Raw genomic sequence first — 25,482 nt, 5'->3', positions numbered from 1 at the left:
CCTTGCAGGAAGCTCTCATTTATTTCTCTGCCTATAGCGCTTCCTTCCTTGGCACTAGCAGAAGGTAGAGCACAACTGGCGCAGAGGTGGGCCCCTCTGACATTACAAGAGACACTCTGAGGAGTATGGGGACAGAAGAGATGACACTGATGAGCCCACGTCCTCTTGCAGTTCATATCCTGAGTGCTGGAATTTGGGTCCTGATCATGCAACCCTTTACTTGTTTTAAGAATCAGAAGAGTAGCCCTGTTATTCTGAATCTGCAAACACCATGAGGAGTCTTGTGGCACCTTAAAGACGAGCAGGTTTATTTGGGGGGCATCAGCTTTCATGGGCAAAATCCCACTTTGTCAGACTGAGGTTTTGCCCCCAAATACATTTGCTCATCTTTCAGGTGCCAGAGGACTTTTCGCTGTTTTCATCTACTTAAATGTATTCATGTGTGTAAAGTGAAGTGTGTAAGTTATGCCTATAAATTCCTGTATCAGATGGGGGGGGGGGGGAAGGGGATGAGTTCCATCATGAACATTACTGGGTTCAACTCCAGTAGCATCCCCTGGCAGCAGGTCTCTGGAAATGGCTTGGGGAAATGCATCCCCAGAAAAGGCTGCTCTGAGCTGATTCAGAGCAGCGGGTAAAGATGAGAATGAAATCATCACATGCATTCAGTGCCATATCGGGGTATCCTCCCTGATAGCAAGGCAGGGCATTGGGAAGACTCGGCGCCCCAAAGCCATGATACAGGCACTCCCAGGGCGGCCGGTTTGGAGCAGAGGGCTTCAGTGCTAGAGAGGGGTTAACTGGGCGCAGGTGTTGGAGGAGGCGTTACCCGGACACGCTCCGCTTTGTCCTCCGCAGCAGCTGGAGGCGGCAGTGGGCGGAAGGGGGATGGCTGCTGGGTACTTGCGGCTCCTGAGCCCCAGCCCGGTGGCAAAGCCAAGCCTCGGCCCGCGCGGCGGGAGCATGTGCAGCTGCGGCAGGCACCTGGCAGGGAGCCGCAGGCTGGGGATGTGAAGCAGGCGGGGAGAAAGGCCCTTCCTTGACTCGTCAGATCCATCCAGCCCCACCAGGCGACGGGCGAGCCGGCGGCGTCAGCAGCATGGCAGGGGACAGCGAGCAGAGCCTGCAGGAGCACGGCCAGCCCGGCGGCGGGGAGCCCTTCCTCATCGGGGTCAGCGGCGGCACGGCCAGCGGCAAAGTGAGCGGGGGAGCGCGGCGCGGCGGCCACATGGCCGGGGGCGGGCGGGCCCTGCCCGAGTGCCCCGGCCCCCGCTGGGCTGCAGGGACACGTGCGCGGGGGGAAGGGGCAGGAGAAGGCCCCGCTCACCCTGGGGCGCGGCTCCTAGCCAGGCCGGGCGCCCCTCTGCGCTCGCCGCCGGGGGCAGGGCGGGTGGCGCGGCTTTGCAGCCCGCCCCGGGAGCGAGCTGGGCTGCGGGCGCCTCCGCAGAGCGGCTGCTTCCTGCCCGCGGGGCTGCGCCAGACACAAAAGGCCGCCTCCCGGGGCAGGTGGCGCGGCGGGCTCGCTCCGGAGGGGCCCCGGCCCCGCGAGGAGCAGGTGTCTGTGGGGCAGGGGGGCCGGGGGGCGCCCCCCTCGGCCTCCCTTCTGCCTTGGGGGCGGCGCTGCCCCGCGGCGGGGGCTCAGAGCCGGCGCAGACTTGGGGGGGCCCATGAGTGTCCCCCTCCCCCCCCGGGCTGACCGCCCCCTCCCCCGGCCATGTGGAGGCGTCGCAGCGGGCCCGCCTGCCTGGCAGGGGAGGGCGGATAGACGCTGTTGTGAGCGCGCTTGGCCCTGGCACCGGTGCCGTTGTGTTAACCGCGCCCGCTAGACCGGCACCTGCGCTCCTAGTGGGGGGGGGGGTACAAACTAGGGGCACAGACAGCGCTGGCGGGCTGACAGTAACAGCTGTGAACTGTAACCAGGGACATTTCCCCAGACTAAACTCCTCCACTTTATTAACGCGAGAGCACCCTCGCTGTTCCAAATGGTTCATGAATCTCTGGGCTCTCCGTGTGTCTAGCTCGTATGTGTAAGCACCCCTAGGAGAGCTGGCTCGGGGATGTTCTAGCTGCCTCCAGAGCGAGGCGCTTAGCTCGTCACTTTCCTCATGCTAATATTCAACTTCTTGGCATAATCCGCTAGAGTAACAGCTTTAAAACAACACCAGTTTAACTCTGTCAATAGACCCCCGCCCCCCTGACTTCACCCGTGCTCTGGTCCTTTTTAGCTGGGTGCTGTGAAGCTTACACACGTGTCTGTGTACTATGCCGTCCCCAAAGATCTCTGGTAACTTGGGTGGTTTTACAATTGTATTGACCTTTACTGTATTTTGAAAGACTCAAACAAATAGAGGCAACACTGAAACTGGCTATCCGCAGATAATGAAACGGGCAGAGGAGGGAAAGGACAAATATTTACCCTTCTCTAAACCCTTTCTGGTGCAGTAATCTGAAGTGTTGCTTAGAATGATAGGCAGCGAGGGTCGTGATCCCTGCATGGGATGGGAACATGGGGGTCTCTTGTTGACCCAGATTGATAGCAAGTGTTGGAATCCTGCTGGGAGATGCTGACTCATAATGGCAGATGTGACTCCATAAACTCCACCCTTGACAAAGAACTGGAGGGAGGAAGGGAGGAGAGAGAATGTAGGAACTGCTGAGTTCTTGGAGAAGTGGCTTGGCTCGAGGCTTATGGTGGGTTTGTTTGAATTACTAGTAGAGGTGAACCCTGGCAAAGGATTGCTCTGCCTACTGTTTTTGCCTATTTCTGTGTTCCGGGAGGGGACTTCTTCCAGCACATGGTGTCCATTTAAAAAGTGTTCCAGGTGAATACGCTTAAGGTGGAAATGCTCCTGAAATCATCTTCATTACTGGGAGCACTAAATGCCTGGCTGCAACTGGAAGAGCATAGGGCTATGTGCCCTCAGCTTTTTATGTATTTATTTTTAGGTGACTTAATACATCAGGCCTTCATTGAAATGATAGCGGTGGCTTTTAGCTGTTCCTCTTGCTGGTTGAAAATACACATGTGCAAGTTCTCCGAGTGAAACGTCCCAGAGAAGGAGAAGAGGGGTGTGGAAATCTCTCTGGGAACCAACTCTGAATTGTTCCTACTGGTTCTTTTCTGGTGACTCAAGTGTTCTGGGCTTGTGGAAGGCCTTCCATGTATGGGCCTAGCGCTCTAGCTGTCTCCGTAGCATTGCCTGTCATTGCACAGTGTGATGTCTCAGAGCACTCTGCTTTGAATCCACAAGGTGAGGCCAGTAATTACAGTCCACTAGGGTACAGTTCCCAGCTTCAGAGTGAAACCTGTTCAGCAGCAGGTGCTGCTGTAAAACAAGGAAGGGATTTTCTTGTCTCTGGCCAGGTGGCTTACTACATGGCCTTTCCTTTATCAGCTTTGACTTCCCCAGGCCGTGATTGCAGGCTGCCCTTTAAAGGAACTCGGCGGATGAGTGCAAACTTCAGAGCTAGCTCTCTTGCAGTCACAGAAGCAGTGGGCAGAGATTATTGATGCTTACATTTTTAGTATCTCAAGGCCTCTAATTTTGGTGATATTTTGGATTGCTGTGATAGAAGGCAAGTGGGTTGTTGGAAAAACAAAGAATGCTGTAATATCTATAGTGATATGCACCACACTGAGCCTGAGACAAGGGGTGCCCTGCATGAGGGCAAATAAACTTGCCTGGGTGCCCTGTGGCTAGCAGTATGGCTGATGATCCCTTCTTAAGGTCCACGTGCACTGTCCCTGGTTAGAAGCAGAAAGGAGGTTGGGGGATGGGAGGGGAGAAGGAAGACAGATTTTCCTATTCCAAAGCTACAAGTCCCTCTAACTCCTAGTAGCATTAACTGTGGACTCTTGTAAACACACTGCTATCTTCATTCACTCTGGTGTGTTGCCAACCGAGGATGCTTTCCTCGCAAAGGGGTGCGTGCAAAAAAGCCGTTGAGTCACAGACGGGCAACAGTTTCTCTAGAGACTAAGCAGCTGTGAGACCATGGAAGGGGAGTTGAGAGAGTTTCTGTGGCTTACCACACCTGACTTTTAGCATGTCTCCTCTTGGTGAGCAAGCATTCCTTTCCAAATTGACCACCCTCCTCCGCCCCTCCCCCGAGGGTTGGGGAAGAGGAGTTCAGTTAGCATTTTGGTAAATGGATCCAATTGACTTTTTTTTAAAATTTTCTATAAAGAATAAATACAAGTGAAGTCCCGTATAAGCCCCCTGGATTGTATGTCTCTGAAGGCCATAAGCAGGGCCGGTCTTGGGGACAATAGTGCCATGGATGAACTAGTACAGTGGTCCCCAACGCAGTGCCCGCGGGTTCCATGGCGCCTGCTGGGGCATTTGTGTGCCAGCCTAGCGATCAGGGCCAGCCCCCACCCCTGGATGGCCGGCAGCCCCAAAAGGTTGGGGACCACTGAACTAGTATTTCCCCCCCCCCCGACCCTCAGGCTCCCCACCCATTCCCTAGCCCCAAGTACCCTGCTGGAGCCTCACACCCAGGGCCTGCCTTACCTCTTGGCTACAGTGTACTGGGCAGTCGTCCAATCACAAGGCCAGCCTTGCCCACGTTGCAGAAGCGTTGCTGGCCGAAGTAGGAATAGGCAGTTGAGAACACGGGTTGCTGCTCATGACTAGAGCGGTCACGGAAGAAGCGCTAATGTGATGGCCTAGCAGGCCACAACGCAGCTCCTTTATTAAGAGTCTGTTTTCCAGTGACGTGCATCGCTAGTAAGAGCTGGCTGGGATACAAAGCCTTCCCGCTGTCTGAGTTCAACCTATGCTGGGCTGCTCTAAATACATTACCCTCTGATGGTTGTGAAGAGGTAAAACTAGCCCCCCGTTGACAGTCCCACCCTTTCCTGCTCTCGTGCCCCTACCAGGTGATTTCCCAAGGCTGGTCTTAGTATTGCTTGCTATGCTTATTAAATCCTCTGCAACAGCTCTACTTCTTCTCCGAACCAAAGATCCAATGGAAACTCCTGCTGCCCTTCCTTTCTCCTTGAAGGAAGGATTCCCTGTAAGCTGGGTGCTTGTGCAGTCGCTCGGAGACTCGAGTGATGAGCAGAACTCCCAATGTTTCTACTGCTGGTGCACTTTTGCACATGCCTCTGCATGTGGATGGAAAAGAGTAGAGAGAATACTGCTGTGGACAATTTTTTTTTACAATGTTACTGGCATAGTGCACCATGGGGAGTGGGCAAAGCAGTGCATGAGGGAGGTCTTGCATTAATCCCACATGACATTCTCAAACAATCCAGGGATATGAATGGTTAACCAGTAAACATCACCCTCCCATATTTCTATGTGATCGCTCAGGACCTCTCCCATTTTACAGGTAAGAGAAACTGAGGTGTAATTCTAAGACTGTTCAAATACAGGTATGTCAAACTGGCTTTGTTTTACGTTGAGGTATGGAGGAGCAACAGCTTCCAAGCACCTGAATGAATTAGGCCAAATATGGATTTTTTTAATGTGGCCAGCTAGTTTTATGTTCTCAGCACTTTTGGGTGAGTTGGCGGAAGACAAGCTGCTTTCAGCGACATGCCTAGCTTTGCATGCTTGTGATAGAATATGTGATGTCACCAGGACCACAAAGGGAGCTGGTGTGAGCGCCGGGCCTGACTTCTGGTTCGTAGTTTCTAGCCCATTCCATATGTATAGCTTGTTGCTGGTCTGCCAAAATGAAGCTCAAAAGGTCCCTTGGGAATGTTGACTTTTGATGACAATCTAGTGGGCCCCTGCCTGGTTCCCCAGAAGTCTGTGCTGCCTGGCTCAGCTCTTCTTTGCAAGTCCTAGCTGCTTGCCCAGAGCTGGGGCTCTTTGGGCAGCCCTCCTAGAGCTGTTCTCTGAAATTCCGAGCGCCTCTTGATTCTACAGAATCTCCCCCCCCCCCCCCCCCCGGCCACTTACCCTCCCCAAACCTCTCACATTCTTGTGGAATAGAAAATGCTGCCTTGCGTCCAAATTTACTTGAAAACTGAACAGCAGAGAACCAGGCCCAGAGTTCACGTGGGCATCCTGATGGCACATTTCTACTGGTGAGTGAGGGCTGCTCTCTTGGCAGCAAAGCGAGGAAGCCAAGTTTCCCTGAAATCTCGAGGGAATTGCTGCTCCTGGAATGTGCTAGAGGAGTCCTGGATGGAGGGATATACTAAGTAGCAACTGCTTCCAGGCATCTGAATAAATGAAGCCCGGGAGTAAAGATATCCAAAGGGTGTTGGAGCAAGATGCCTGCCTGTCATAGGCAGGGCTGCTTCCATTTCCGCTAGGATTAGTGCCGCTATCTCTGCGGCCGGGCCCCCTCTCTGGACCTGGAGTAGGTGCACAGTTCAAATAGCTCTTCCTTAATGTTAAGTGAGCCGGGATGATTAGAAATGGATCTTTGAGCTTGGTACTTCAGAGGTTAATGTGGCTCCCAACTTGGCTTTGCAGGTGTCATGCGACCATAAAAAGACACCTTTGTACCTGATGCTATTCAATGCAGTGCAGAAAAATCCCAAATGCTTATGTTATAGCTGTCTTCAACATTTCACTTGCTAGTAGGTTGGATTAGCTTATGGGATAGATATTTGACTCATTCTCCTAATGTTAATGTTCTGAATAGCATCAGGCCATCTACAGAGCTGCTTGGATACCATGCATGAGTAGGAATTGAATATATTTGATGGATGCAGGTAAAATGAATGAAAGGAGTATTCCAGTCCTTACTAGCTGCCATTACTGAGTTCCTTCTACCCCTCTCTCTCCTCTTCTGTTACAGGCCATGTTGCATGTCCTCCTGAACGGTCTCCAGTATTCATTTCCTATTTTGTTTCCTCCTTGATTTTCCTTCCTTATTTTCCTCTTACCCTCCTAACATTGTCCAGCCTTGTGCCTATATTGCAAACAGATGTGAGAGTCTGCAAGGGAAGAGGAAGATGTTTCCGTTGCATAATATCTGCCCCTTTTTGCTGCAGGAGGGGCAGGGCTTGCCCAATAACTCTCTTCAGCCTGTACCCTGCTGGTACTCAGAATGTTCTCCAAGTCCTAGCAGAATGTCACGTGCATTGTTGCCACGGACTCCTGAAAAAGAGGAGCAAAAGAGAACAGGCCTAGAGTCGCTTGTCGCTCTGTTGCAGTGTGGGGTCGCTCTGAGCAGCAGCAGGGTCCCAGAGCAGACTCGGGAAGACCTCTCGGCTCCGACTTCACTCAGGTTACGTTACAGGCGCTTTCTTTGTGGCCACGAAAGACTAAACTAGTGTTGATATTTAAGTGAAAGCTTAGATTCTGGAAGAGGGGAAGGCCATCCCCTGGGAAAGCATCCTGTTCCTTGGTGCGTGGGTGGCTTTTGTCCAACTCCTTCATGACACGTGCCCATCTGCTTGCATCATATCCTTTCTGAGAGAGCATGACTAAAACCGAACGCCCTAGTCTAGGTGACAAGGCCACATTCGTTTTATATAAAGGGAGCTGCTTTATATGTATTTTACAGTAATGCCTAAAGGCTCCAGCTGAGATTGGGGGAGGGGCTTTGTGCTCATCTGAAGAGCTTGCAATCCAAGTAGACCGAACAGAGGCATGGGGAAGGGAAGGGACTTGCCCAGGCTCTCACTGGTCAGTAGCAGGAATCGATTGCAGGGCTCTGGGGTACTGGTGAACAGGACCACACTGCTCTCTGAAGGCTAGAGGTATACACAGTTACACCGCAGCCCACCCCCTTCATGCTGCTGCTTCTAAGCCAGATCCCCAGGAGCACCTGCCTGTCTCTTCCCCTCTGTGTGTCTCCTCCCCCCTCCTATTGCGCTGCCTCTGATACAGAGGCAGCAGGGAGGGTAGTTGGCTCCTGGGAAATTTCTGTGGCTACACGTTTACATAAATAAGCATGTTGTAACATCCCTGCAGAAGGCATTACCATAGCTTCTGTCCCAGTTATTGATCCTAGGACATTCTTTTACTGCCAGCTGCTTCACGTCGAGTTGTCAAAAAATGTCTCATCCCACAGAGCTTAGTTAATGTAAAGCCCAGCAGTACAAGTCCAGATTACTCCTTCCAATATGCATTACCTTGCATCTGTCAGCGCTGGATTTTCTCTGCCCATCCACTGAGCATGGCTAGAGCCCTCTGAATTTCTTCAGTTTCCTCAGCACTTCACTAATGTGTAACTTCTGTCCTCCGCCATCTTTGCCCTCTCTCTGGTCATGCCCTCTTCCAGATCGCTAAGGGAGTTTTCACGTCGCTCCCTAGTTGCAGTCTCCTGTATGTTCTACTTGGGATTTGCATCATTTGTAGGGGGAAGCTTCCCAATGCTAGAGGCATTTCTGTTCCCATGTGCAGGGAGCTTATGAGCTTGGTATCTCTAGTCTTTCCTTCTCAGAATCTTCCTTTCAAGCCAATGGCTGAAGTTTTACCACCAGGGCACCGTTCGTTGGTGTCCATCAGAAGCAGCTTCGCAGAGAGGGACTAGATCTTTTCTCTACACCACCAGCTTTTTGGCAGGAATTTCCTGAGGGCTTTTCCTCCTTGTACCCTGTTAGCCTGAAAAATTATTTGGGGGAGGGAGGAAGGAAGAGTTTTCCCCCAACAGTTTGATTGGATATGGGCAATCCCATTAGTGAACAGCTGAGCGAGTAGTTCTGGGGGGAGAGAATCCTCACTGTTACTGGAGTTTTAAGGGTGGGTTTGGGGCGGTTTAATTTTCCCAGCTGTACTGGCTGAAATGCAACAAGCTTGTTTGGGTGCAGAACTGAGGAAGTGAACCTGAGCCATCTCATTCCACTGCTCGAGCAAAGGGACGAAAATGGCTGCAGTGATGGAGGGGGAGGGGGAACAAGTCCAGCTTGTGAAATGACCCCGTTGGTGACCAGCCGGAGGGGGAGCGATGTGGCTCTCCTCCTTTCCCAGAGTCTGTCCCCCTCTTGGGACCCTAAGCCCAGCTCCCTGTGAAGCTTGGCGGGACCTTTCCTGGTTGCTGCTCCTGCAACAGGTAGTCTCACTTGGCCAGAACTAGCTCCTTCCAGCTCCACCCCACGGTCCCCTCCTTTGGAAGCACCGTTCCCTGCATGGTTTGCATGGATCAGCTCGAATCACGGACCGGAACTCTGCACAGCTGGAGGCTCAGGCTGCCTTGGCGCTGAATCCCTCCCTTGTGTGGGTGGGACACGTGCCCTTTCGGAGCAGTAGTTGATCGGAGGGTAGCATCCGTAGCCATCTTTCCTGGCTGGAGAGCAGGAAATCCCCCTGGGTGCCTCCCCCGTTGTTCCTGACAGCCCTTCAAATCCACTAGGAGAAGTGAAGCAGGCTCCTTAGCCCACACTGTGCTGCTTCTGCTGCGGCTATTGACAGCCACCCCTTCTGGTGCCTGATGGAAGCAGGCTGCTGGAAGGCAAAAGCAGCTTTCCTGTGCTCCAGCCAATTCTTGCCTGACTGCAGGGAGGCCAGAAGTTACTCCCTCGGTGTTCCCCTGGCTGTGACATCTGTTCTCTCCTGCTGCCTGGCACACTCTTTCTGTCTTTGATTCCCAACCGCGGGGACCCAACCCCCCCATCACCTGGGTAAACAAAGTGTAGCTCCATGGTAGTCAGACTGACACCAGCTGACAAAAAGGGCGAACTCCCAAACAGAAAGGTCATGGGAAACTTCCACAAGGAACCTGGCAGAGGCTGGCGGCGGGCTCTACCCGTAGCATGTCCTGACCATGATTCTCAGGGCTGGAATGTCAATATTGATGGGCAGCCGCCTATCTGCAGGGAGAGGCCGTGGAGGCTGAGGGTCTGTGTGGCAAGTGTTTATGACAGCAGTAGGATACAGTTTGATAACCCAGAGCGCAATGTTGATACGCAGCAGGGAAGGATTGGGAAAGCAAAGGGGGGAGGGTGATGGCAGATAAGCCATGTGGCTGGAGTCAGGAAATGCGCTGTCCTGCAGTGTAGGGCGGTGGTGGGATCAGATGCTCCAGTTGGACTCTGTTTTTAATTAGTCTCGATAAGCGAATACCCGTTGGTATCGACAGGAATTGTGTAGCTGACGGTTGCAGGAGTCGGAAAGGGCAGCCACCTCCCACGTATAAAGCACAACTGGCCGACAGTCGCTGAGGTGGGAGTGGGATGCACCCTTTCCTGACCCCCTGCACAGCTGCCTGTGTGCTCTCCACCCCCACTAACCTTCCTTTCATACTGTGGGGTTTTGGGTGGTGGTTTCTAAAGCTGGAATTGGTTTCAGAATAAAAAACACAAACCCAGGTGCTGCTGTTGTAGCTGAGTTTTGGGGTGCTCCAGAAACAAGCTCCAGCTGCATGCGAGGAGGCTGCACTTCAAAACCTGAAGTGGTGACTCTCATCCGGGCTTCAGGGCAGTTCTGCCTCTCCCAGTGCATGGCAGGAGGCGGGGTGTTGCTGGAAGCTGTGGGGCAGGAATGGAAACGTGGGGCACGTGGCTGGGAGGGCAGTCAGCCTGCAGGAAGGGGAAGGAGTGTCAGCTGGCGAGGCAGCAGGCTGGCTGAATCCGTTGGGGGGGGGGGGGGGGGGGAGTCAAGCAATAGCTCCTGATTTTCCCCCCCGATGCCTACCAACTGGATGCAGTGGCCAACATCTTGTAGCATAGGTACCCAGAATGCATTGCCAAAAGGCTGCCTGAACAGGCCAAGTGTGGCAGGCAGCTTTCCTCTGTCCTGCTAGTTCAGTTTTTAATCTTCGGACCTGGTCACACTTCAGCCTAATCCCCCAGCATCTGCACTTGGTGTCCTCTTTGCTGCCTTCCATTCCGGTGCCCCCATGTCACTTGCTTCCCTGTTGAGTCAGTTGGGTAGGAAGCAGCAGGCATGGAGCTGGGGACTTGCACCAGCCACATGTCTCCTTCCCCCTGCTGTTGGGACCCTTCCCAGACTAGCTTAATCTGCATCCCAACAACCAGATCTTGGGTATATCTGAAAGGGTCACTTCAGCCATCTTCCCTACAAACGGTTTGGGATCCCCAGCAGCCCCTCCATGGGGCCCATCCCCAACCCCCAGCTGCACGGCTCTTCTGCTCTGCTCCCTGTCAGTGTGAATGGGCAGGATGTCAGCCGGAGCCCTGTGGCCTGTGTCAATACAAACCGAGCTGCTCATGAAACAGCTTCTTTAGCCTCTGTGCCAAGAGGCACCAGGATGTGCTTTCTGCAGCAGCAAGCAGGGCTGGGAGAGCTCTGATAAAGGCGCTCGTGTGTTCTGGCTGGTACAGAATCCACTACATTTTGCTGGGCTTTATTTAGGGTATTGAACTGACTTCTGTACAGACTTTCTGCCTGCTAGCTTCCCCCAGGAGAGCCTGAATTCCGATACATCAGCAACGGCTGCTGAGAGGAGAACTCCGCAGACTTCCACGTGTGAGTGAGGGGAGAATGGGGCCTGCCACCTCGTGTCCCACAGACACGGCTCTTGGAGCCGGTTTGAAGGCAGCTCCCTGAGCCTCTGCTGCTCCTTGCAGGCCTGCTCGGTTGCTCTTAGTGAGGACTGACCCTGACCTGAATGGGAACCCCAAGGGCAGCGGAGCAAGTGACGTGGCTTCATGCTGAGGAAAGCGCAGAGCAGTCCCTGGAACTACTCCCGCAATAGGGGACAAGCCAGAGACTGGAGGAGGAATAGGATAGTGGAGATTTGTGGCAGCTAGAAGGTGTTGGGCTTGCTGGGAAAATGGGTCTAGTGAGTGCAGAGAGGGAGTCATGTGTCGGCTCCCCCCAGCAAGTAGGAGTCGGAGACAGGTGAGTGCTCCACTCCTTGGCTAAGGAGCAAAGCGTCAGCTGAGGATGGGACTGTCTTGCCCTCTCCCTCCCCCAAGGCTACCAGGCTCCTCCTCAGAGTAGTGTCCATTAGCATCAGCCTCCTCTTCTGGTTTCCCCCTTGCTTCATCTCCGGAAGTCGTCGGTTTGCGCCAGAATCGTCCAGCTGCTGGGCCAGAATGAGGTGGATTATCGCCAGAAGCAGGTGGTGATACTGAGCCAAGACAGCTTCTACCGGGTCCTCACCTCTGAGCAGAAGTCCAAGGCGCTCAAGGGCCAGTTCAACTTTGACCACCCAGGTGAGTGGAGCCTGAGCTTTGGGAGGAGGTGTTGGGCTGCAGAGGGCATCAGTGAAGCCCTCTGGTCCAAGCCGTTGCTTTCGTTCCACTGGCACAGACCCTCTTGGCAATGCCAGGGACCCAGCATCTTGCCCCCGTGCACCAATGCTGGGTGGATGGCTAACGATGCAATGCACCAGCTTGCTTGGGACCGGCGGGGTTCCTAGTGCGGTGAACCTGGGATGGAATGGGCGGGGGAGACTCTGATGGGCGCTCCCGTTCCCCTAAGAAGTCCACACCTCCTGGAAGGTACCCTGCTGAGCAGGGTCTCTCCAGAAAACAAATTAGCCTCAAATACAAAGGAAGCCCAATTCCTATCCCTACAACAGACTCTTTCAGCCGCGTCATGGGCTGGTGGGAAATTCCAGAACCGCCTCACCCAAAGCCCTGCTGCCTTGGGCAGTGAGCTGCCTGCTAACAGAGCCCTCTCTGTGAAGCTGTGGGCGGGAGCCGTTCCGGGAGAAAAGGCTGCTCTAGTCTCCCAGGGGCTGAAGTTTGGGAGGAGAGTCACTCTCATCTTGGCTTCAGACACAGTCAGTATGAGGATTGTATTGATCCTCCAGGGCTAGATCCCTGGGCTGCTGTATAGCAGGACCACCCCCCTGAATCGATGGCGTTTTGCCTCCTTTCACCAGCTGGGATCCTGGCCCATTAGCACACCGACCTTGAGACCCTACGAATCTGCCTGCCTGCCGTTCTGGGTAACTTACCAGGAACTCGGTCTAGTTGGAAATAGCAGGATGTATGGGGGCAGGGGTTGGCAGGCAGCCTTGGTAACAGCTTGTCTCTCCTCAGATGCCTTTGACAATGAGCTCATCGTCAAAACGCTCACAGAGATCATGGAAGGGAAGACTGTCCAGATTCCTGTCTATGACTTTGTCTCCCACTCCAGGTGAGAGAGAGACTCCTGCTGCTTTGGGCAGAGCTGCATTACCGCACCCTCCCCGCCCCAAGTCCTTCTAATTTGCAGTACGCTCCCTTCCCTGACACTCCAGGCAAATCTCTTGAGCAGAAATGACCAATCTGGGGTCTCCCCCCGTCAGTTCCTTTTTTGGCTCAACAAGTTTTGTTGCTATGGGGCGGGCGAGTGTTTCTCAAAAAGGGGGTGTGATGCCGAAAAGTTTGGGAACCACTGACCTACAGCGATTGCATGATTCTTGGTGCAGAGGTGGAGTACTCTGCTGTCTTAATCAAGTCTCTGGAATCCATCCTCTGCTAGCATGGGCCATCAGACCTTTCAAGCTTCAGTTCATAGCAGAGAGTGTCCAGAAGTGACTTGCTGGATTGAAGACAAATGGAGGATCCCCCAGGGCCCACTAGACCCGTGGCCATGTGGACGGGTCCCATTGTTCTCACTGCCAGAACCACCTTCCATGCATGACTCATCAGGCCTTTTTAGGCAGGTTTTTAGGCCCGCATTCCAGATTGACGGTTTGCAGGAAAGTCCATTCAGCTTCCTTGTTCATTGAACGTTCCTTGATGGGCCAATTAATCTGAATAGCCTTCCCCAGACACGCTGGCTAGCTACTCTGTGGGTTTTACTCCAGGGGCTAGGATCTGAAATAGACATGTAGCTATATTCACCTCTTCAAGTATAGAAATGCTACACAAGTAGTATAAACCGAATCAGCGAGTCATAAGCTTTTCATAGGCCTCTTACTTGGTACAAAATGCAGTGCACATTTATAAGCGTGAATATAATAACTTGTATGCCCATACTAGCGGGAGCAGGTGTGGCTCAGGAAAGTGGAGGAACAAAATTTAGAAAAACAGTAGTCCATTATTGTTTTTTGAATGGTAGAAAAGTTGCACCGAGTTCTATAGGGATTAAAATATATACCAAAAAATATAAAACAACCAAGTTTACATGTTATCAAAAACTTTATTGTAAACGATTTTTTTCATTATTCTTAACAAATATGTACAGATTTTTTTCCACTTCCAACTCTTGAACACACAACCTAGAATTGTCCATGTGAAAAGCAAGAGGTCTCCAAATCAATTCCAACTACTTTAAGTGACTGCCCTTGCGCTTTGTCAGGATACATTGTTGAAATATAAGTTGACAGTTGATATAACTGAGGTGAGGAGCCTGAGGGGAGGGAGGGGGAAGGGAGCTGCGCGTTGCTTCCTTGTCCCTCCGCCGGCCATAATAAGTGACTGGCCCTGCCGCTTCCCCCAGGAAGCCGCTTCTCCCTGCACTGCCAAGCTCGGTGCAGCCCCGGGGAGAGGCGTCGGTCTCATCTCTTCCCTCCCACAGTCCCTTAAAACCTTCTCCTGGATGAAAGATTATCCCATGCAAAGTTTGGTTGCGGCAGCTCTTATAGCGTCCAAGTTATTAGCGCACAAACATTCTCCTTTATATATTCGATTACAATCCACTAAGGTGCAGAGCCAATCAACAGCCAGCCCCAGCACATCTCCCATCAGAGCAGCTCTTCCTCCTGCCCTGCATCTTGTTCTGACATGCCTTTCTTGTGCATGGCAGGAAAGAGGAGACGGTGACGGTGTACCCTGCTGATGTGGTCCTCTTCGAGGGCATCCTGGCCTTCTACACTCAGGAGGTCCGGGACCTCTTCCGGATGAAGCTGTTTGTGGATACAGATGCAGATACCCGGCTATCCCGCAGAGGTGAGGCTGCGTCACTAGCCAGGTAGAAAGATGCTGCCTGGTGCATAACGGATCTGAGGAGCTTGCTTCTGTGAGACATTGAGAGCAAAGTGATTAGAAGCAGGATTGGTCTGGTAGATCAATGGAAGGGCATCTTCCTGACCCTGAGTCAGACAAATAGCAAGGGTGCTTGGCTTCGTGATCCAGGATATTAGATTCCCCCAGATGGCATCAGGAAACTCCTACCCTGTATCCAAGTGGTCATGGAGTGTGAGAGATGCTTCCCAAAGCAGCTGGCTTTGGTCAGTGTGAGTGACAGGCGTCCCAATCAGCTGTTCAGCTCTGTTGTGACACACTGCAGAGAGCAGCGTCTAGCTGTCGTGGGCCCTATGGATTCCCTTCAGAGCAGACGAGTGACTATAGCAAGGTAGAGTCTCTGCAGACATGTCTCCTGACGGTGAATAGGTGGCTGTCTCTTAAGGGCCTGCGCTGCCCCCTCCGCCCCCCCCACCCCCCCCCCCAAAAAAGTTGATGGCTAATGGCACTGCATCCTGGAACTCCTTATGTGTCTACTGCTGGCTGGAGCAGATGGTTTAGGGGTCAGTCCACCCAAGCAAAGCAATTTTTGGAAGTATTTCTGGGAGCTGATGGGTCTGCCTGCTAGACTTCCCCTTGCCTGGTTGGCTCCACCTATGAAGGCTGGCCAAGAACTGATGGTGTGGGGGGCATTGCATGGCAGTTTGGAGTTGGGAATGGGGCTATGTAGAACTTGGGAGGAGAGAAGGGCTTGTGACACTGGGTTGTCTTTCTCAGCTGCCTGTAGAGTTTGGGGAGTAACAGGCGTGTTACATCCACTAGTGAGAATCTCCCTGGAGTCCTGTTGCCTCTTCTGTCCCAGTTCCCCGAGGGCGCAGAGTAACCTGGGAACGTCTGGCTCCAGATTTCCCCTGCCGCTCGGAGTAATGCTCGTGGCAAGAGCCGGGCTGCCGGAGAGGCTGGACTCTGATGGGGCAGAGGAAGGCCCTGAGTATTCCGCCTGGCTCACACGGGCAGGTCAGTTAGACGCTCTAGTTACCATACTGCCAGGTTTTGGAACTGAGACGACTGACCCGTGCAGTATCCCTGAGCGCCTCGCGGTACCTGAGCCCTGGCTCCAGTCACCTGCAGTACAACATCACATGGGCACAGCACCACTGGCCGCACTCCTCCTTCTGGCCTGGTGTTGCCAGTCAGTGCTGCCGCTGGGTGGGTTGCATAAGAACGGCCACACTCAGTCAAACCCATAGTCCATCTAGCCCAGTGCCCTGTCTTCCGGCAGTGGCCAGCTTCAGAGAGAATGAACAGAGCAGGGCAGTTTGAGTGATCCATCCCCGGTTGTCCACCCCCAGCTTCTGGCTGTTGGAGGCTCGGGACACCCAGATCATGGTGTTGCATCCCTGATCATCTTGTTAATAACCATTGCAGGAGCTGTCCTGCAGGAACTTTCTTTTAACTCGGTTACAATTTTTGGCTCTCACAACATCCTGCGGCAACGAGTTCTGCAGGTTGACCGTGCATTGAGAAGTACTTTCTTATGGTGTCCCAGACCAGTTACCTATAAACTTAATCGGTTCTTGTGTTATGTGAAAGGGTAAATAAAACTTCCTTATTCGTTTTCCACACTTCAGAATCTTATAAACCTATATCCGATCCCCCTCTGTCTCTTTCCCAAGCGGAACAGTTGCAGTCTCTTTAGTCTCTCACATGGAAGTGGTTTCATACCTTTAATATTTGTTCCCTCTCTATCTTTGCCCAGCTCATAAAAAAGATGAATTATAATAGGAAACCAGCACTGCATGCCGTATTCAAGGTGTTGGCCTACCAGAGATTGAGTGTCACTGATATTACAGTTCTGCTCTCTCTCCCTTTGCTTATGGTTCCGAGTACTTGGCTAGCATTTCGACTTCTGAAAACATCCCTCTCAATATTCAGCAGAGCTATCCGCAGTGATTTCGCTATCTCTTGGGTGGGAACAGCTAATTTAAATCCCCACCTACTGCATGTCTGGTTGGGATTGTTTTCCAATGTGCATTTGCTTTTTATCAACATCACTCATCTTGCTGCCCGGTCTCCGAGTTCCACGAGCTCTCTTAGTAACTGATTGCAGAATGCATTGGGCCTCACTAGCGTGAGTAATTTTTTTGTAGTGTCTGTACATTTTAGCACCTCGCTGTTAAATGATTAACCGTGTGATCACTTACAATGTCAGTGTTTGCACCCGGGGCGGCAGCTGGCTCCTCGCGCACACCGGCTCCTGCCTAGTCTCAGGGAGCCAGCTGCTGCTATCTCTGATGGAGAAGCAGCAGTGCAAGGCAGCAGGTGGCTCCCCAGGAGCGGTGCAGAAGTCTGGGTAACGATAAGCTCATACCTGTTGGTTATCTGTTTACATGGCGCCACTCTTGCTGCCCTAGTTTGCACCTTTATTCCAGGTCGCTTATGAATATGTTGGACAGCACTGGTCCCAGGAGAGATCCCTGGAGCACCCTGCTATTTACCTCTCTCCAGTCTGAGAACTGACCTCTGATGCCTCTGGAGTAACCAGTTACGATCCAGGAGAGGACCTTTCCTCTTATCCCATCACTGTCGCCTCACCTAAGAGCCCTTGGTGAGGGCCCTAGGCAGAGAGTTGTTGGGATAAATTCAAGTTGCCCCTTCAGAAAAGGGTTTTCTTCAAGCTGCTCCAAACCGGTGACTTGAAGAGCCCCTGCGGCCCAACTCACACCGGTCGCGTTGCTGTAGGACTCCAGTTCCTTGGCCTGGCGGTGAGCTCTGCTTGTGCTGAGCAGGGCCCTGGCATAGCTCATTGTTTTCTCGAAGGTCTCGATTGGAGCAAGCCTGGCATGTAGAAAGCAGAGGATTGGCTGCTGGGGCGTGCTCAGCAGTGGCTAGGCCTTCCAGAGCAAAGAGGGGGGCCGTGGGCAGCCCTGCTCTGTGGCTGGAGGGGCAGCGTGGCGAAGAGGCCTGGGTTAGCACTCGCTACAGAACAGGAGTTGCGTTGCAGGGTGGCGCTGCCGTGCACTCACTGCCTGGCCTCCCCCGAAAAAAGGGGAGCCCCTGTGAGAGTGTCAGTCTGGACCTGGACTGATGACTTGATGCCCTGTGTTGGGATCACAATGCCTGAGCCAGCTGCTGCGGGTGCCTCGTTGCTAACGTATGGCCTTAAACCCAACTGTCTGCTAGGTCTGGCTCTTCCTGCACTGTGGGAAGGACTTGGGCACCAGAGGGGCTGGAGGAGACTAGCCACTGGGAAATACTGGTCAGGAGGTTTTATTATTATTGGCTTAAGGCAGGGATTCTCAAACTTGATACTGCAACCCCCCCCCAGTTGTTCGCGACCCCCCGGGGGGTTGGGACCCACAGTTTGAGAAATGCTGGCCTAAGGAATTTAGAGAACTTTTAATGGGAGTTGTCTTTAAATCCCCGATGCTTAGAACTTCGTGCAAATCAGCTTCCCAGAGGGCATGGAAAACGTGAAAATGCCCCTAACCAATATTTTAAATAGTTTTGTCTAGAGTAAACGTTGTGAAACTAATTCCGAGCAAATGCTGTGAAAGGGGACATTTCACCGTCCCCACGGTCGTCAGCTTTGCAAAGATGTGCTTTTACACTGGGCCCCAGCTACGCAGCCTTGGGTGTGCATCTCCGCAGCCAGGGTGTCGGAGGATAGATCGAGGACACCAGCGTAGATCCCTTCCTAGGGTTCTAAGGAAGGCCCGCCCAGTACACGTTGACGTCTTCTGTAGAACTCAGAGATGTGTCATCGTGCCGCTGAGCTGAGATTTCAGTGCTCATCACCAACGCTCGAGCCAGGATGCTGCAGGATCCCTGTCACGGCCAAGCCAACCGCACTGCCTCATTCGCAGCTGAGAGAGTGTCAGTGCTGAGGAACACTTCACTTTTTCACCCTTCTGTCTCCTCTGCCCAGCCGGCTGCTTGCGTGTGACTCATTCCAGAGGCTACAGCACAGTCCTGGCTGGGGAGGGAAGGAGAACTAGCAGGTCACAAACACTCTTGCAAAACAAGTCTCTTGCGCCATGGGCGTGATATGGGGGAATCTAGGATTTGCCAACAGTCGGACTTTCTCCAGCTCTGCAGGTGGCTGGCTTGATGTTCCAAGGGAAGGTGACAATCTCTTGCATTTGGCTGACATGACAACGCTTTGTATAGGGTCTCTGCACACGGGCCTGGCGCCTGTGCCAATCAGATAGTGCCATGAAGCATGAGATTTGGCTACTTCTGCCTCAGCATGTGACCTTGGAATGTGGCTGGTCTTACAATTATCCAGTCCCTTTAAGGTCCACCTGTAGTTCCTTCTGGTGCTAGGAACTGAGAAATGGCCCTCCTCCCAGCTGAGGAATGAACCCCCCTCCCACCTCCATGGAACAACTGAGCCACCTGATTTGGAGAGACCTCTTCATTGAGGGCGCAGGTGTGGCTTACAGGCCTTGGCTAAGGGAGCCCTGGGGGTTAGAAATCTTAGATAGTGAGGGGCCAGCCATGCTCCTGTGAGTACTCGATTACCCTCCTCTAGCCCTTGCCATAGATAAAGATCAGTGCCTGGGAGCTGTTGGGTGGAAAGAGATGGAAGGACACGCTCTGCCCATCCCAGCTTCTGAAGCCCTGCAGCCGGGCCCCTGATCACCAGCCAGCCAAGTGGAGAGCAGCTCCCTCATTGTTCAAGGACTCTCTTTTCCGGGGGGGGAGGGAACTGACTGACCAAAGACTTTGTGTTGCCTTTCGTAAGTGTCGCAGGCAGCATTAGCCACGGTCCCCTTTCTCTCCTCCCCTCAATGGCCAAGCACGTACCTGCCTTGGCCAGCAATGGGCTGGGGGAGTGCCGAAGGCCTGCGTTCAGCAGCAAGCCAGAGCTGATGACCAATGGCCCTTCCTGGCTGCAATCTCGGCTCTACAGAAACGAGGCAGGATGAGGCAGTGGGAGCTGGCTGAGTCCCACGCAGCCGACTCCCGAGGCATTACTGTAACCTCGCTGGGAGCAGCCCCCTCTCGAGGCTTTGGCTTTTGTAAATTGCATCATGGCCTTTCTGTTCAGAGAGGTCCTGCTGCCAGATGGCAGAAGTGGCCAGCTGCTCCAGATACCGCCCTGTGCAACGGGACAGATCGCCTCCCCTCCATTGACAGGAGCCTTGCCAGGGACTGATGGGAGATGCATCTGGCCTGATCTGACCTTCTGCCAGCCCCCCTTGCTCTCATGTGGAGATCAGGGTGCGAATCCTGCGTCAGCAAAACACACTGATGCTTAGGACCTAAAAAGGACCGTGGCTCCGGATCAAGCCCAATTCCTGGGGTGAGAGGCCTGGTGGAAACAGGATTAGTCTCCCTTGGGCACTCCCTGCCCGAGTCTGGCCCTACTGCTCCCGCTCAGTATCGCTGTTGGCACGATGGTGCATCCGAGGTGCTATACTCCCTGCCGTTGTAACCTGAATGCTGAAGCGCCCAGCCACGCGATCATACTTGTACAATGGCCAGTGCCGGCTGTTTCAGAGAGCGGTGCAAGCATCCCACAGTGAGTGGGATAAACTGCCCTGGGGAAGGTTTCCTCCTGTCCCCTGGTAGCGAATGCCCATGCGTGTCCTGAAGCATGAGGCTCTGTCTCCTAAATGCCTCTGGGAAGCCGTCTGGTTCTGGGCTCGCTTGGTGGTTAATAAAGCCTCATTGTGGCAGAAGGGAGCAGTGGAAGCCACGCTAGCCGTGGAGTCATGTGAGACCCTCACGCGCTTGCTAGGGAGTGCAGAGGGAACCGGGAAAGCTAAACGCTCCCTCCTCTCTCCCGGTGGTTGTGTGCTGCTCCGAAAACCCCAGCTCAGATCTCAGCAGCTCACTTGGAGAGAGAAGTCGGCTGGGCTGGGCGGCAGGGAGCAGCCACGGAGCTTGCCAGTCTCTTCCCGTCCCCTCGTGTGCGCCGCGGAAGGCGTGTCTCGAACAGAGCCAAGCCAACGCAGGAGACGCCAGAGCTGCTGGGCTGGCTCCAAACAAGCACTTAGAGCCCGGTGCTGCTCTGCCAGTGCGCTGGGTGTTCACCGCCCCGCTGGCTGAGCCTCCTGGGCAGGCCGTTGTGCCGACACGCTGAGGGGGGGAGAGTCCCTTCAGGCTCATTCTGAAATGACCCCTCTGGGTTTGCCCCAGCTTCAGCCGTGAGCTGGCTGCCCCGGGGCCAGCCCTTCGTGTAGGGGGCAAAGCCCCACCACACTAGTCACTGCTGTGACCGGTTCCCGTGCTTTGCTGGGGCTGCTGCAGCGGATTACGGGAGTGTCGGAGATCTCCAGGGCATGCGCAGCCAGGCTCTCCTGCCCCCGGGGAGGGGGAGGTATGGGATTGGTCAAGAATGAGACTTGGGAGTTCCACGACCCATGTGACCATCTCTTATCCCCGCCCCAAATTGTACTCAGACCGGCTGCCCCCCAAAGGGGCTCGGCATGGACACAAAGGCAGGGCTCCTACGTGGGGAGGGGAGGTGGCTTTCACTCTTCTGCCTAGAGACGTTAGTTGGGTCCCTCTCCTGGCTTGAGAGCCTCCACCCTCGCATTCCCACCCCCCAGATAGGACTTATCCAATTTGCACTGTGAAACCTGCTCTGTCCGCCTTGCCTTCTGCGTGCCCCGCCTTGGGGGCAGTGCAGGCTTGGGGTGTATCCATGCAGCCGGGTGAGATTGGAATGGGGGGCTGCAGGTCAGGATCGAGGAAGCGGGGGGGGGGCGGACTCCAGTAATGCAGTAGCCTCAGGGCTGCGGTGCTTGTATTGGGAGGACTGGAGGCAGGACTGGAGTGGCACGAACTGAAGTGTAAACATAGAACGGCCTCAGGATGGGGAAACTGGCACAGGCCCTGCTCCCCGTTGCCTGGTTCGGGCCTGTAATAGCCTCCTCACGGCATTGGAGCTGGCCAACACGTGGCATTGGAGTGTGAGTGTGTGGCCTGCAGGGGCCAGCTGGGGAAGGGGGTGGGGACGCATTGGCTGGTGCAATTGGCTCCTGACTGCCTTGTTTTTCTCCTCCTAGTGTTACGAGACATCAGCGAGCGAGGCCGGGACCTTGAGCAGATCTTGTCTCAGTACATTACCTTCGTCAAACCAGCCTTTGAGGAGTTCTGCTTGCCAGTGAGTGAGAGAAAACAACCGCCCCCCGCGCCGGCTGGGAGCTCTCCTCTTGCCCCGCCCGGCAGCCATGTCTCCTTGCCCCGGGCAACACGGCAGACACATGGCTCTTGCTCCATGGGGCTGGGATTCCCAGCCGGAGGCGGCAGGGCAAGTCTGTGTTAGCAGGTGCCGCTGGCGCATAGCCCCTGTGGCTTACAGGCCATCTGGCTAGGCTGGGAGGCAGCTAGTGCCCAAAGCTTCTGGGCCCCCAAAAGGAGGGGTGGGGCACTGCTCTACTGCAGCCGTTCTGGTTGCCTGCAAAGCCAAAGAGGAGCTTGCTGGGGACTCCTGGAATCGGAAGGGAAGTGACTCCAGGTGCCCCCAGGGGAGGTGGAAATGGTTTTGGCTCCCAAGGCAACCTGAGGAGGCACGGTGAGGCTGGGCTGGGGGGGGGGGGTGAACAGAAGGAACCCGCTGCCAGGCTGTCTCCTGTTTAATGACTGACAAGGCAGAATTAGGGTGGGAGGGGCCTGCAACAAAGATCAGGGCTGCTTGTGCCCGGCACTGACTAAGAGCCAGACCCTGCCCCACCGAGCATGTGTAGGCACCGTGGACCAGGAAGGATTTCCCCCCCCTTCTTGCCCTTGGGGATAGTGATACTCTGAGCTGTAGTGACAGGCCCCAGGTCATAGGTCGGTCGGCGGTGGGGTGGGACTAGAACCCAGAACTCCCGACTCTTAAGTGCTTTAACCATTGGACCACCCTCCCCCTTAACTGTGTGACTTTCCCATTCCCAGCCCTGCACGTCCTTCCCCTGGAGCCGAGGAGGGATGCCCTTGCTTTGCTCCACCAGGCGAGCTGCCTTAGCAGGTCCCTTGAGGAAGCAAGGGCTCTGGGACAGTCCAGGCTTGGCCCCTTCTCTCCAGCTCTCTGCCGTTCCACCTGGTGACTTCTGGGCCATGTGGAGTGGAGCAGCCCTGCCCCAGAGCCAGCTCCCTGCTTCATGGGGTCAGGGCAGTGTAGAGGCCCAGCAGGAGGGGGAGCTAGTCAGTTGCAGACGCGGGGGCAGGAAGCTGTGTTCAGCCAGCTTGGCATGCTCCTTTCCTGGTCACGGACCCCCGGCAAAGCTGCCCTCCCCTGCTGATGGCCCGGCAGGGGCAGGCGTGCGCAGCAGCGATGGCAGTAGCAGCTCTCTCCCCGCCCCCGTTCCTGCACCCGTGCAGAGCAGGCCAGGCAGCCAGCTGTAAGCACTGGGCTCTGTGGTACTGGGGGCAGGAGGGACACAGAAGCCCCCAGAGCATGGTTCCCAAGTCCCATGCTGGTCACTGAGGCTAGGGGGCTGGAGGTCGCATGGCTGGACTGCGGCACGAAAGCTTTGGAGGTAGGGGAGCAACGAAAACGGGTCAGTGACGCGCTCTGGTGTCTCCCTTCTCACAGACCAAGAAGTATGCGGACGTGATCATCCCCCGGGGGGCGGATAACGAAGGTGAGCGGTGATGCGCCGCCGTGGCCGGGGGCTTCATGGGGTGGGCGGGGAAGAGCGGCTGAAGTGCAGCCTGCCTGTGGGTAGCTGGCTTGGCTGGTGATGCGGCTCCCTGCCGTGCTGCCAGCCAGCCGCCTGACGTGTGCCTCGCTGCATTGCGGGGAGTTGGGGACAGCCCCGTTCTTACTTGCTACAGCCCTAACCACCTTTCTTCCCCCACCCCCAGTGGCCATAAACCTGATCGTGCAGCACATCCAGGACATTCTCAACGGAGGACACAGCAAGCGCCAGACCAACAGCTGCCTGAACGGCTACACCCCGCCGCGCCAGAGGCAGCCTTCCGAGTCGAGTAGCCGGCCACACTGACCCCAGACCCTGGGGTGAGGTTGGGGGTGGATGGTGGTTGGGCTTTGCTGCAGCCGATCTGTGCATACTGAGTCCGCTCGCCCCCTGCCCCCCAGATATTTAAGAAACCGGATGGAGACACATGCCTTTAATTTTGTATCTTGGAAACGAAAGAGGAGCAGCTGGGCACCCCGGATCCCAGGTGCTGTGGGGAGGCCGACCGCTGGCTTCGTTCCGTCAGCGCTCCCGCCGGAACCGGCTATACATAGCTATAAATACAGATTCGCTCTATTTTTGTGTAACAAGAACAATGTAAAACGACGTGCCATAAGGTATTTGCCAGGCTTGGTATTGCTGGGGGGTTGGGATGGCCGGGGGGGAGGGGGACTGCTGGGTTGGGGAGCTGAGACGCTCATTGGTGAGCGTAGGAGGGGGGTTTCAAACAAGGCAACCAAATGGTGTGAGGGCTCCCAGCGTTCAGCTGGGCCAGGCTTCAATGGGGCACAGGCTGTGGGACTCACTGGTAATGTCACTGCAGTGCTAGAGCCTCCCTGGAGACCCAGGTGGGGAGGGTGGAATGGGAGTTTGGGGCTGGAGCTGCACTGGACAGAGTCCCTTCTGCTCAGGCTGGGCTCCGAGGGACAAGGAATCCCCCGCGTGAACCCGGCGTCCTTCTGGGCTCTGCACCGTAGCCTCAGCTGCCTGGCGCTTTGCTCTCTTGCCCTCCGCAGCTCCCCGCGTGGGCCTGGTGCCTTGTCGGCTCATTGGTTGCCTTGGGTGCTGGTGGGAGGTTTGTGGGGCCCACAGTGGGCGTCTGGAGTCCTGCACGGCTGTGGCGTGTTTCTGGCCTTGGGCTAACTGGTGAGGAATAGCAGAGGCCTAGCGTCTCGGAGAAGGTTCTTCCATTCCCCCTCTGGGTTCAGCTGGAGGGTGTGCGGTGGTCTCTCGGGTGCGTCGAGACAGCAGCTCTATTTTGGGATCCTTCCGCAATCCCGCAATAGCATTTTCCACGGCTTGACCGCACCTGTTGTGTTGAAATAGTCGCGAGAAGCCACGCCGTTTGTGTCGCTCCAATGGCGTAGCTGCGGGTGCAGTGCAGACGCACCCTCTGAGACCTCCAGGGGGCACGGAGGGAACAGGTGCCCCAGGTCCGCACTGCTGGGGCAGAACCCTTCCCTCCTTTCCTCTCCTGTGGTGGGATGTGGGAGCCCTTCTCCCCTCCATCCCATCCAGAAACACCCGCCTCCACAACCTCTCTTGCCAAGGCCCAGAGCTGCCTGGGAGCCAGCGGCCAGCCCTTGGAGCCAAGGGCGAGGTTGCCAGGGGCTGGTGGCGACTGACGTGCTGTTCTGCCCTCCCCTGTAAATAAAGATGAAATAACTGGATCCTGGTGCTTGTCTCCTCTGTTGCAGGGGTGGTGCGGCCGTGGGTCTCCCTGCTTTCTGCTCTGGAGGGAGAGCCTGCCTGGCCCGTGGCGCTAACCCCCAGCTGCAGGTGCTGTTGCTGCGGACTGACGGCTGGCTGACCAGGCCACGCTCCTGGCTGCCGCGCCACAGCAGGGCGTCCTCCAGCCCGGAGGGTGGATTTAATCAGCAGCTGTGACGGGCCTGGCAGAGCCAAAGCTTTTGTGTTCTATGGCCCCAGCTTAGAACGGCTGCGAATCTTCCAGCTGTCCCATGCGGGCTGCTGCTCGTTCTCCAGCGTGCTGAGCTGCCAGAGCCTGACGCTGGCCCTCCAAAGAGCAGGTTGCCCACGTGGCTGAGGGCTCCAGTGGTGTTCCTGCCTTGGGCGCACCACTGCTGCTTGTGCACTCACCCAGGGCAGCGGTAGCCCTCCAGCTAT

The 25,482-nt window shown here is 55.0% G+C and overlaps 1 protein-coding gene across 1 annotated transcript; it reads left to right on the top strand.

Moving 5' to 3' along the window:
• Positions 1-839: 839 nt before the first annotated feature.
• Positions 840-25,025, top strand: UCK2 (uridine-cytidine kinase 2). Its single transcript, XM_075936954.2, has 7 exons — positions 840-1,198; positions 11,872-12,031; positions 12,866-12,962; positions 14,559-14,701; positions 21,736-21,833; positions 23,250-23,298; positions 23,522-25,025. Exons 1-7 carry the CDS (start codon positions 1,100-1,102, stop codon positions 23,659-23,661), a joined length of 786 nt encoding a protein of 261 aa, XP_075793069.1. The 5' UTR covers positions 840-1,099; the 3' UTR covers positions 23,662-25,025.
• The last annotated feature ends 457 nt before the right edge of the window (positions 25,026-25,482 follow it).

Source organism: Pelodiscus sinensis, chromosome 9 (assembly GCF_052426305.1).
Source record: "Pelodiscus sinensis isolate ZL-2025 chromosome 9, ASM5242630v1, whole genome shotgun sequence".
Classification (NCBI taxonomy): domain Eukaryota; kingdom Metazoa; phylum Chordata; order Testudines; family Trionychidae; genus Pelodiscus; species Pelodiscus sinensis.
The sequence above is the reverse complement of the archived record's forward strand: the minus strand, read 5'-3'. Positions and strand labels throughout refer to the sequence as shown.

Coding starts and splice junctions, on each gene's coding strand:
- UCK2 (XM_075936954.2), top strand. CDS start 1,100: ATGGCAGGGGACAGCGAGCAGAGCCTGCAGGAGCACGGCCAGCCCGGC. Junction 12,963..14,558: donor GACTTTGTCTCCCACTCCAG/GTGAGAGAGAGA, acceptor TGTGCATGGCAG/GAAAGAGGAGACGGTGACGG. Junction 14,702..21,735: donor TACCCGGCTATCCCGCAGAG/GTGAGGCTGCGT, acceptor TTCTCCTCCTAG/TGTTACGAGACATCAGCGAG.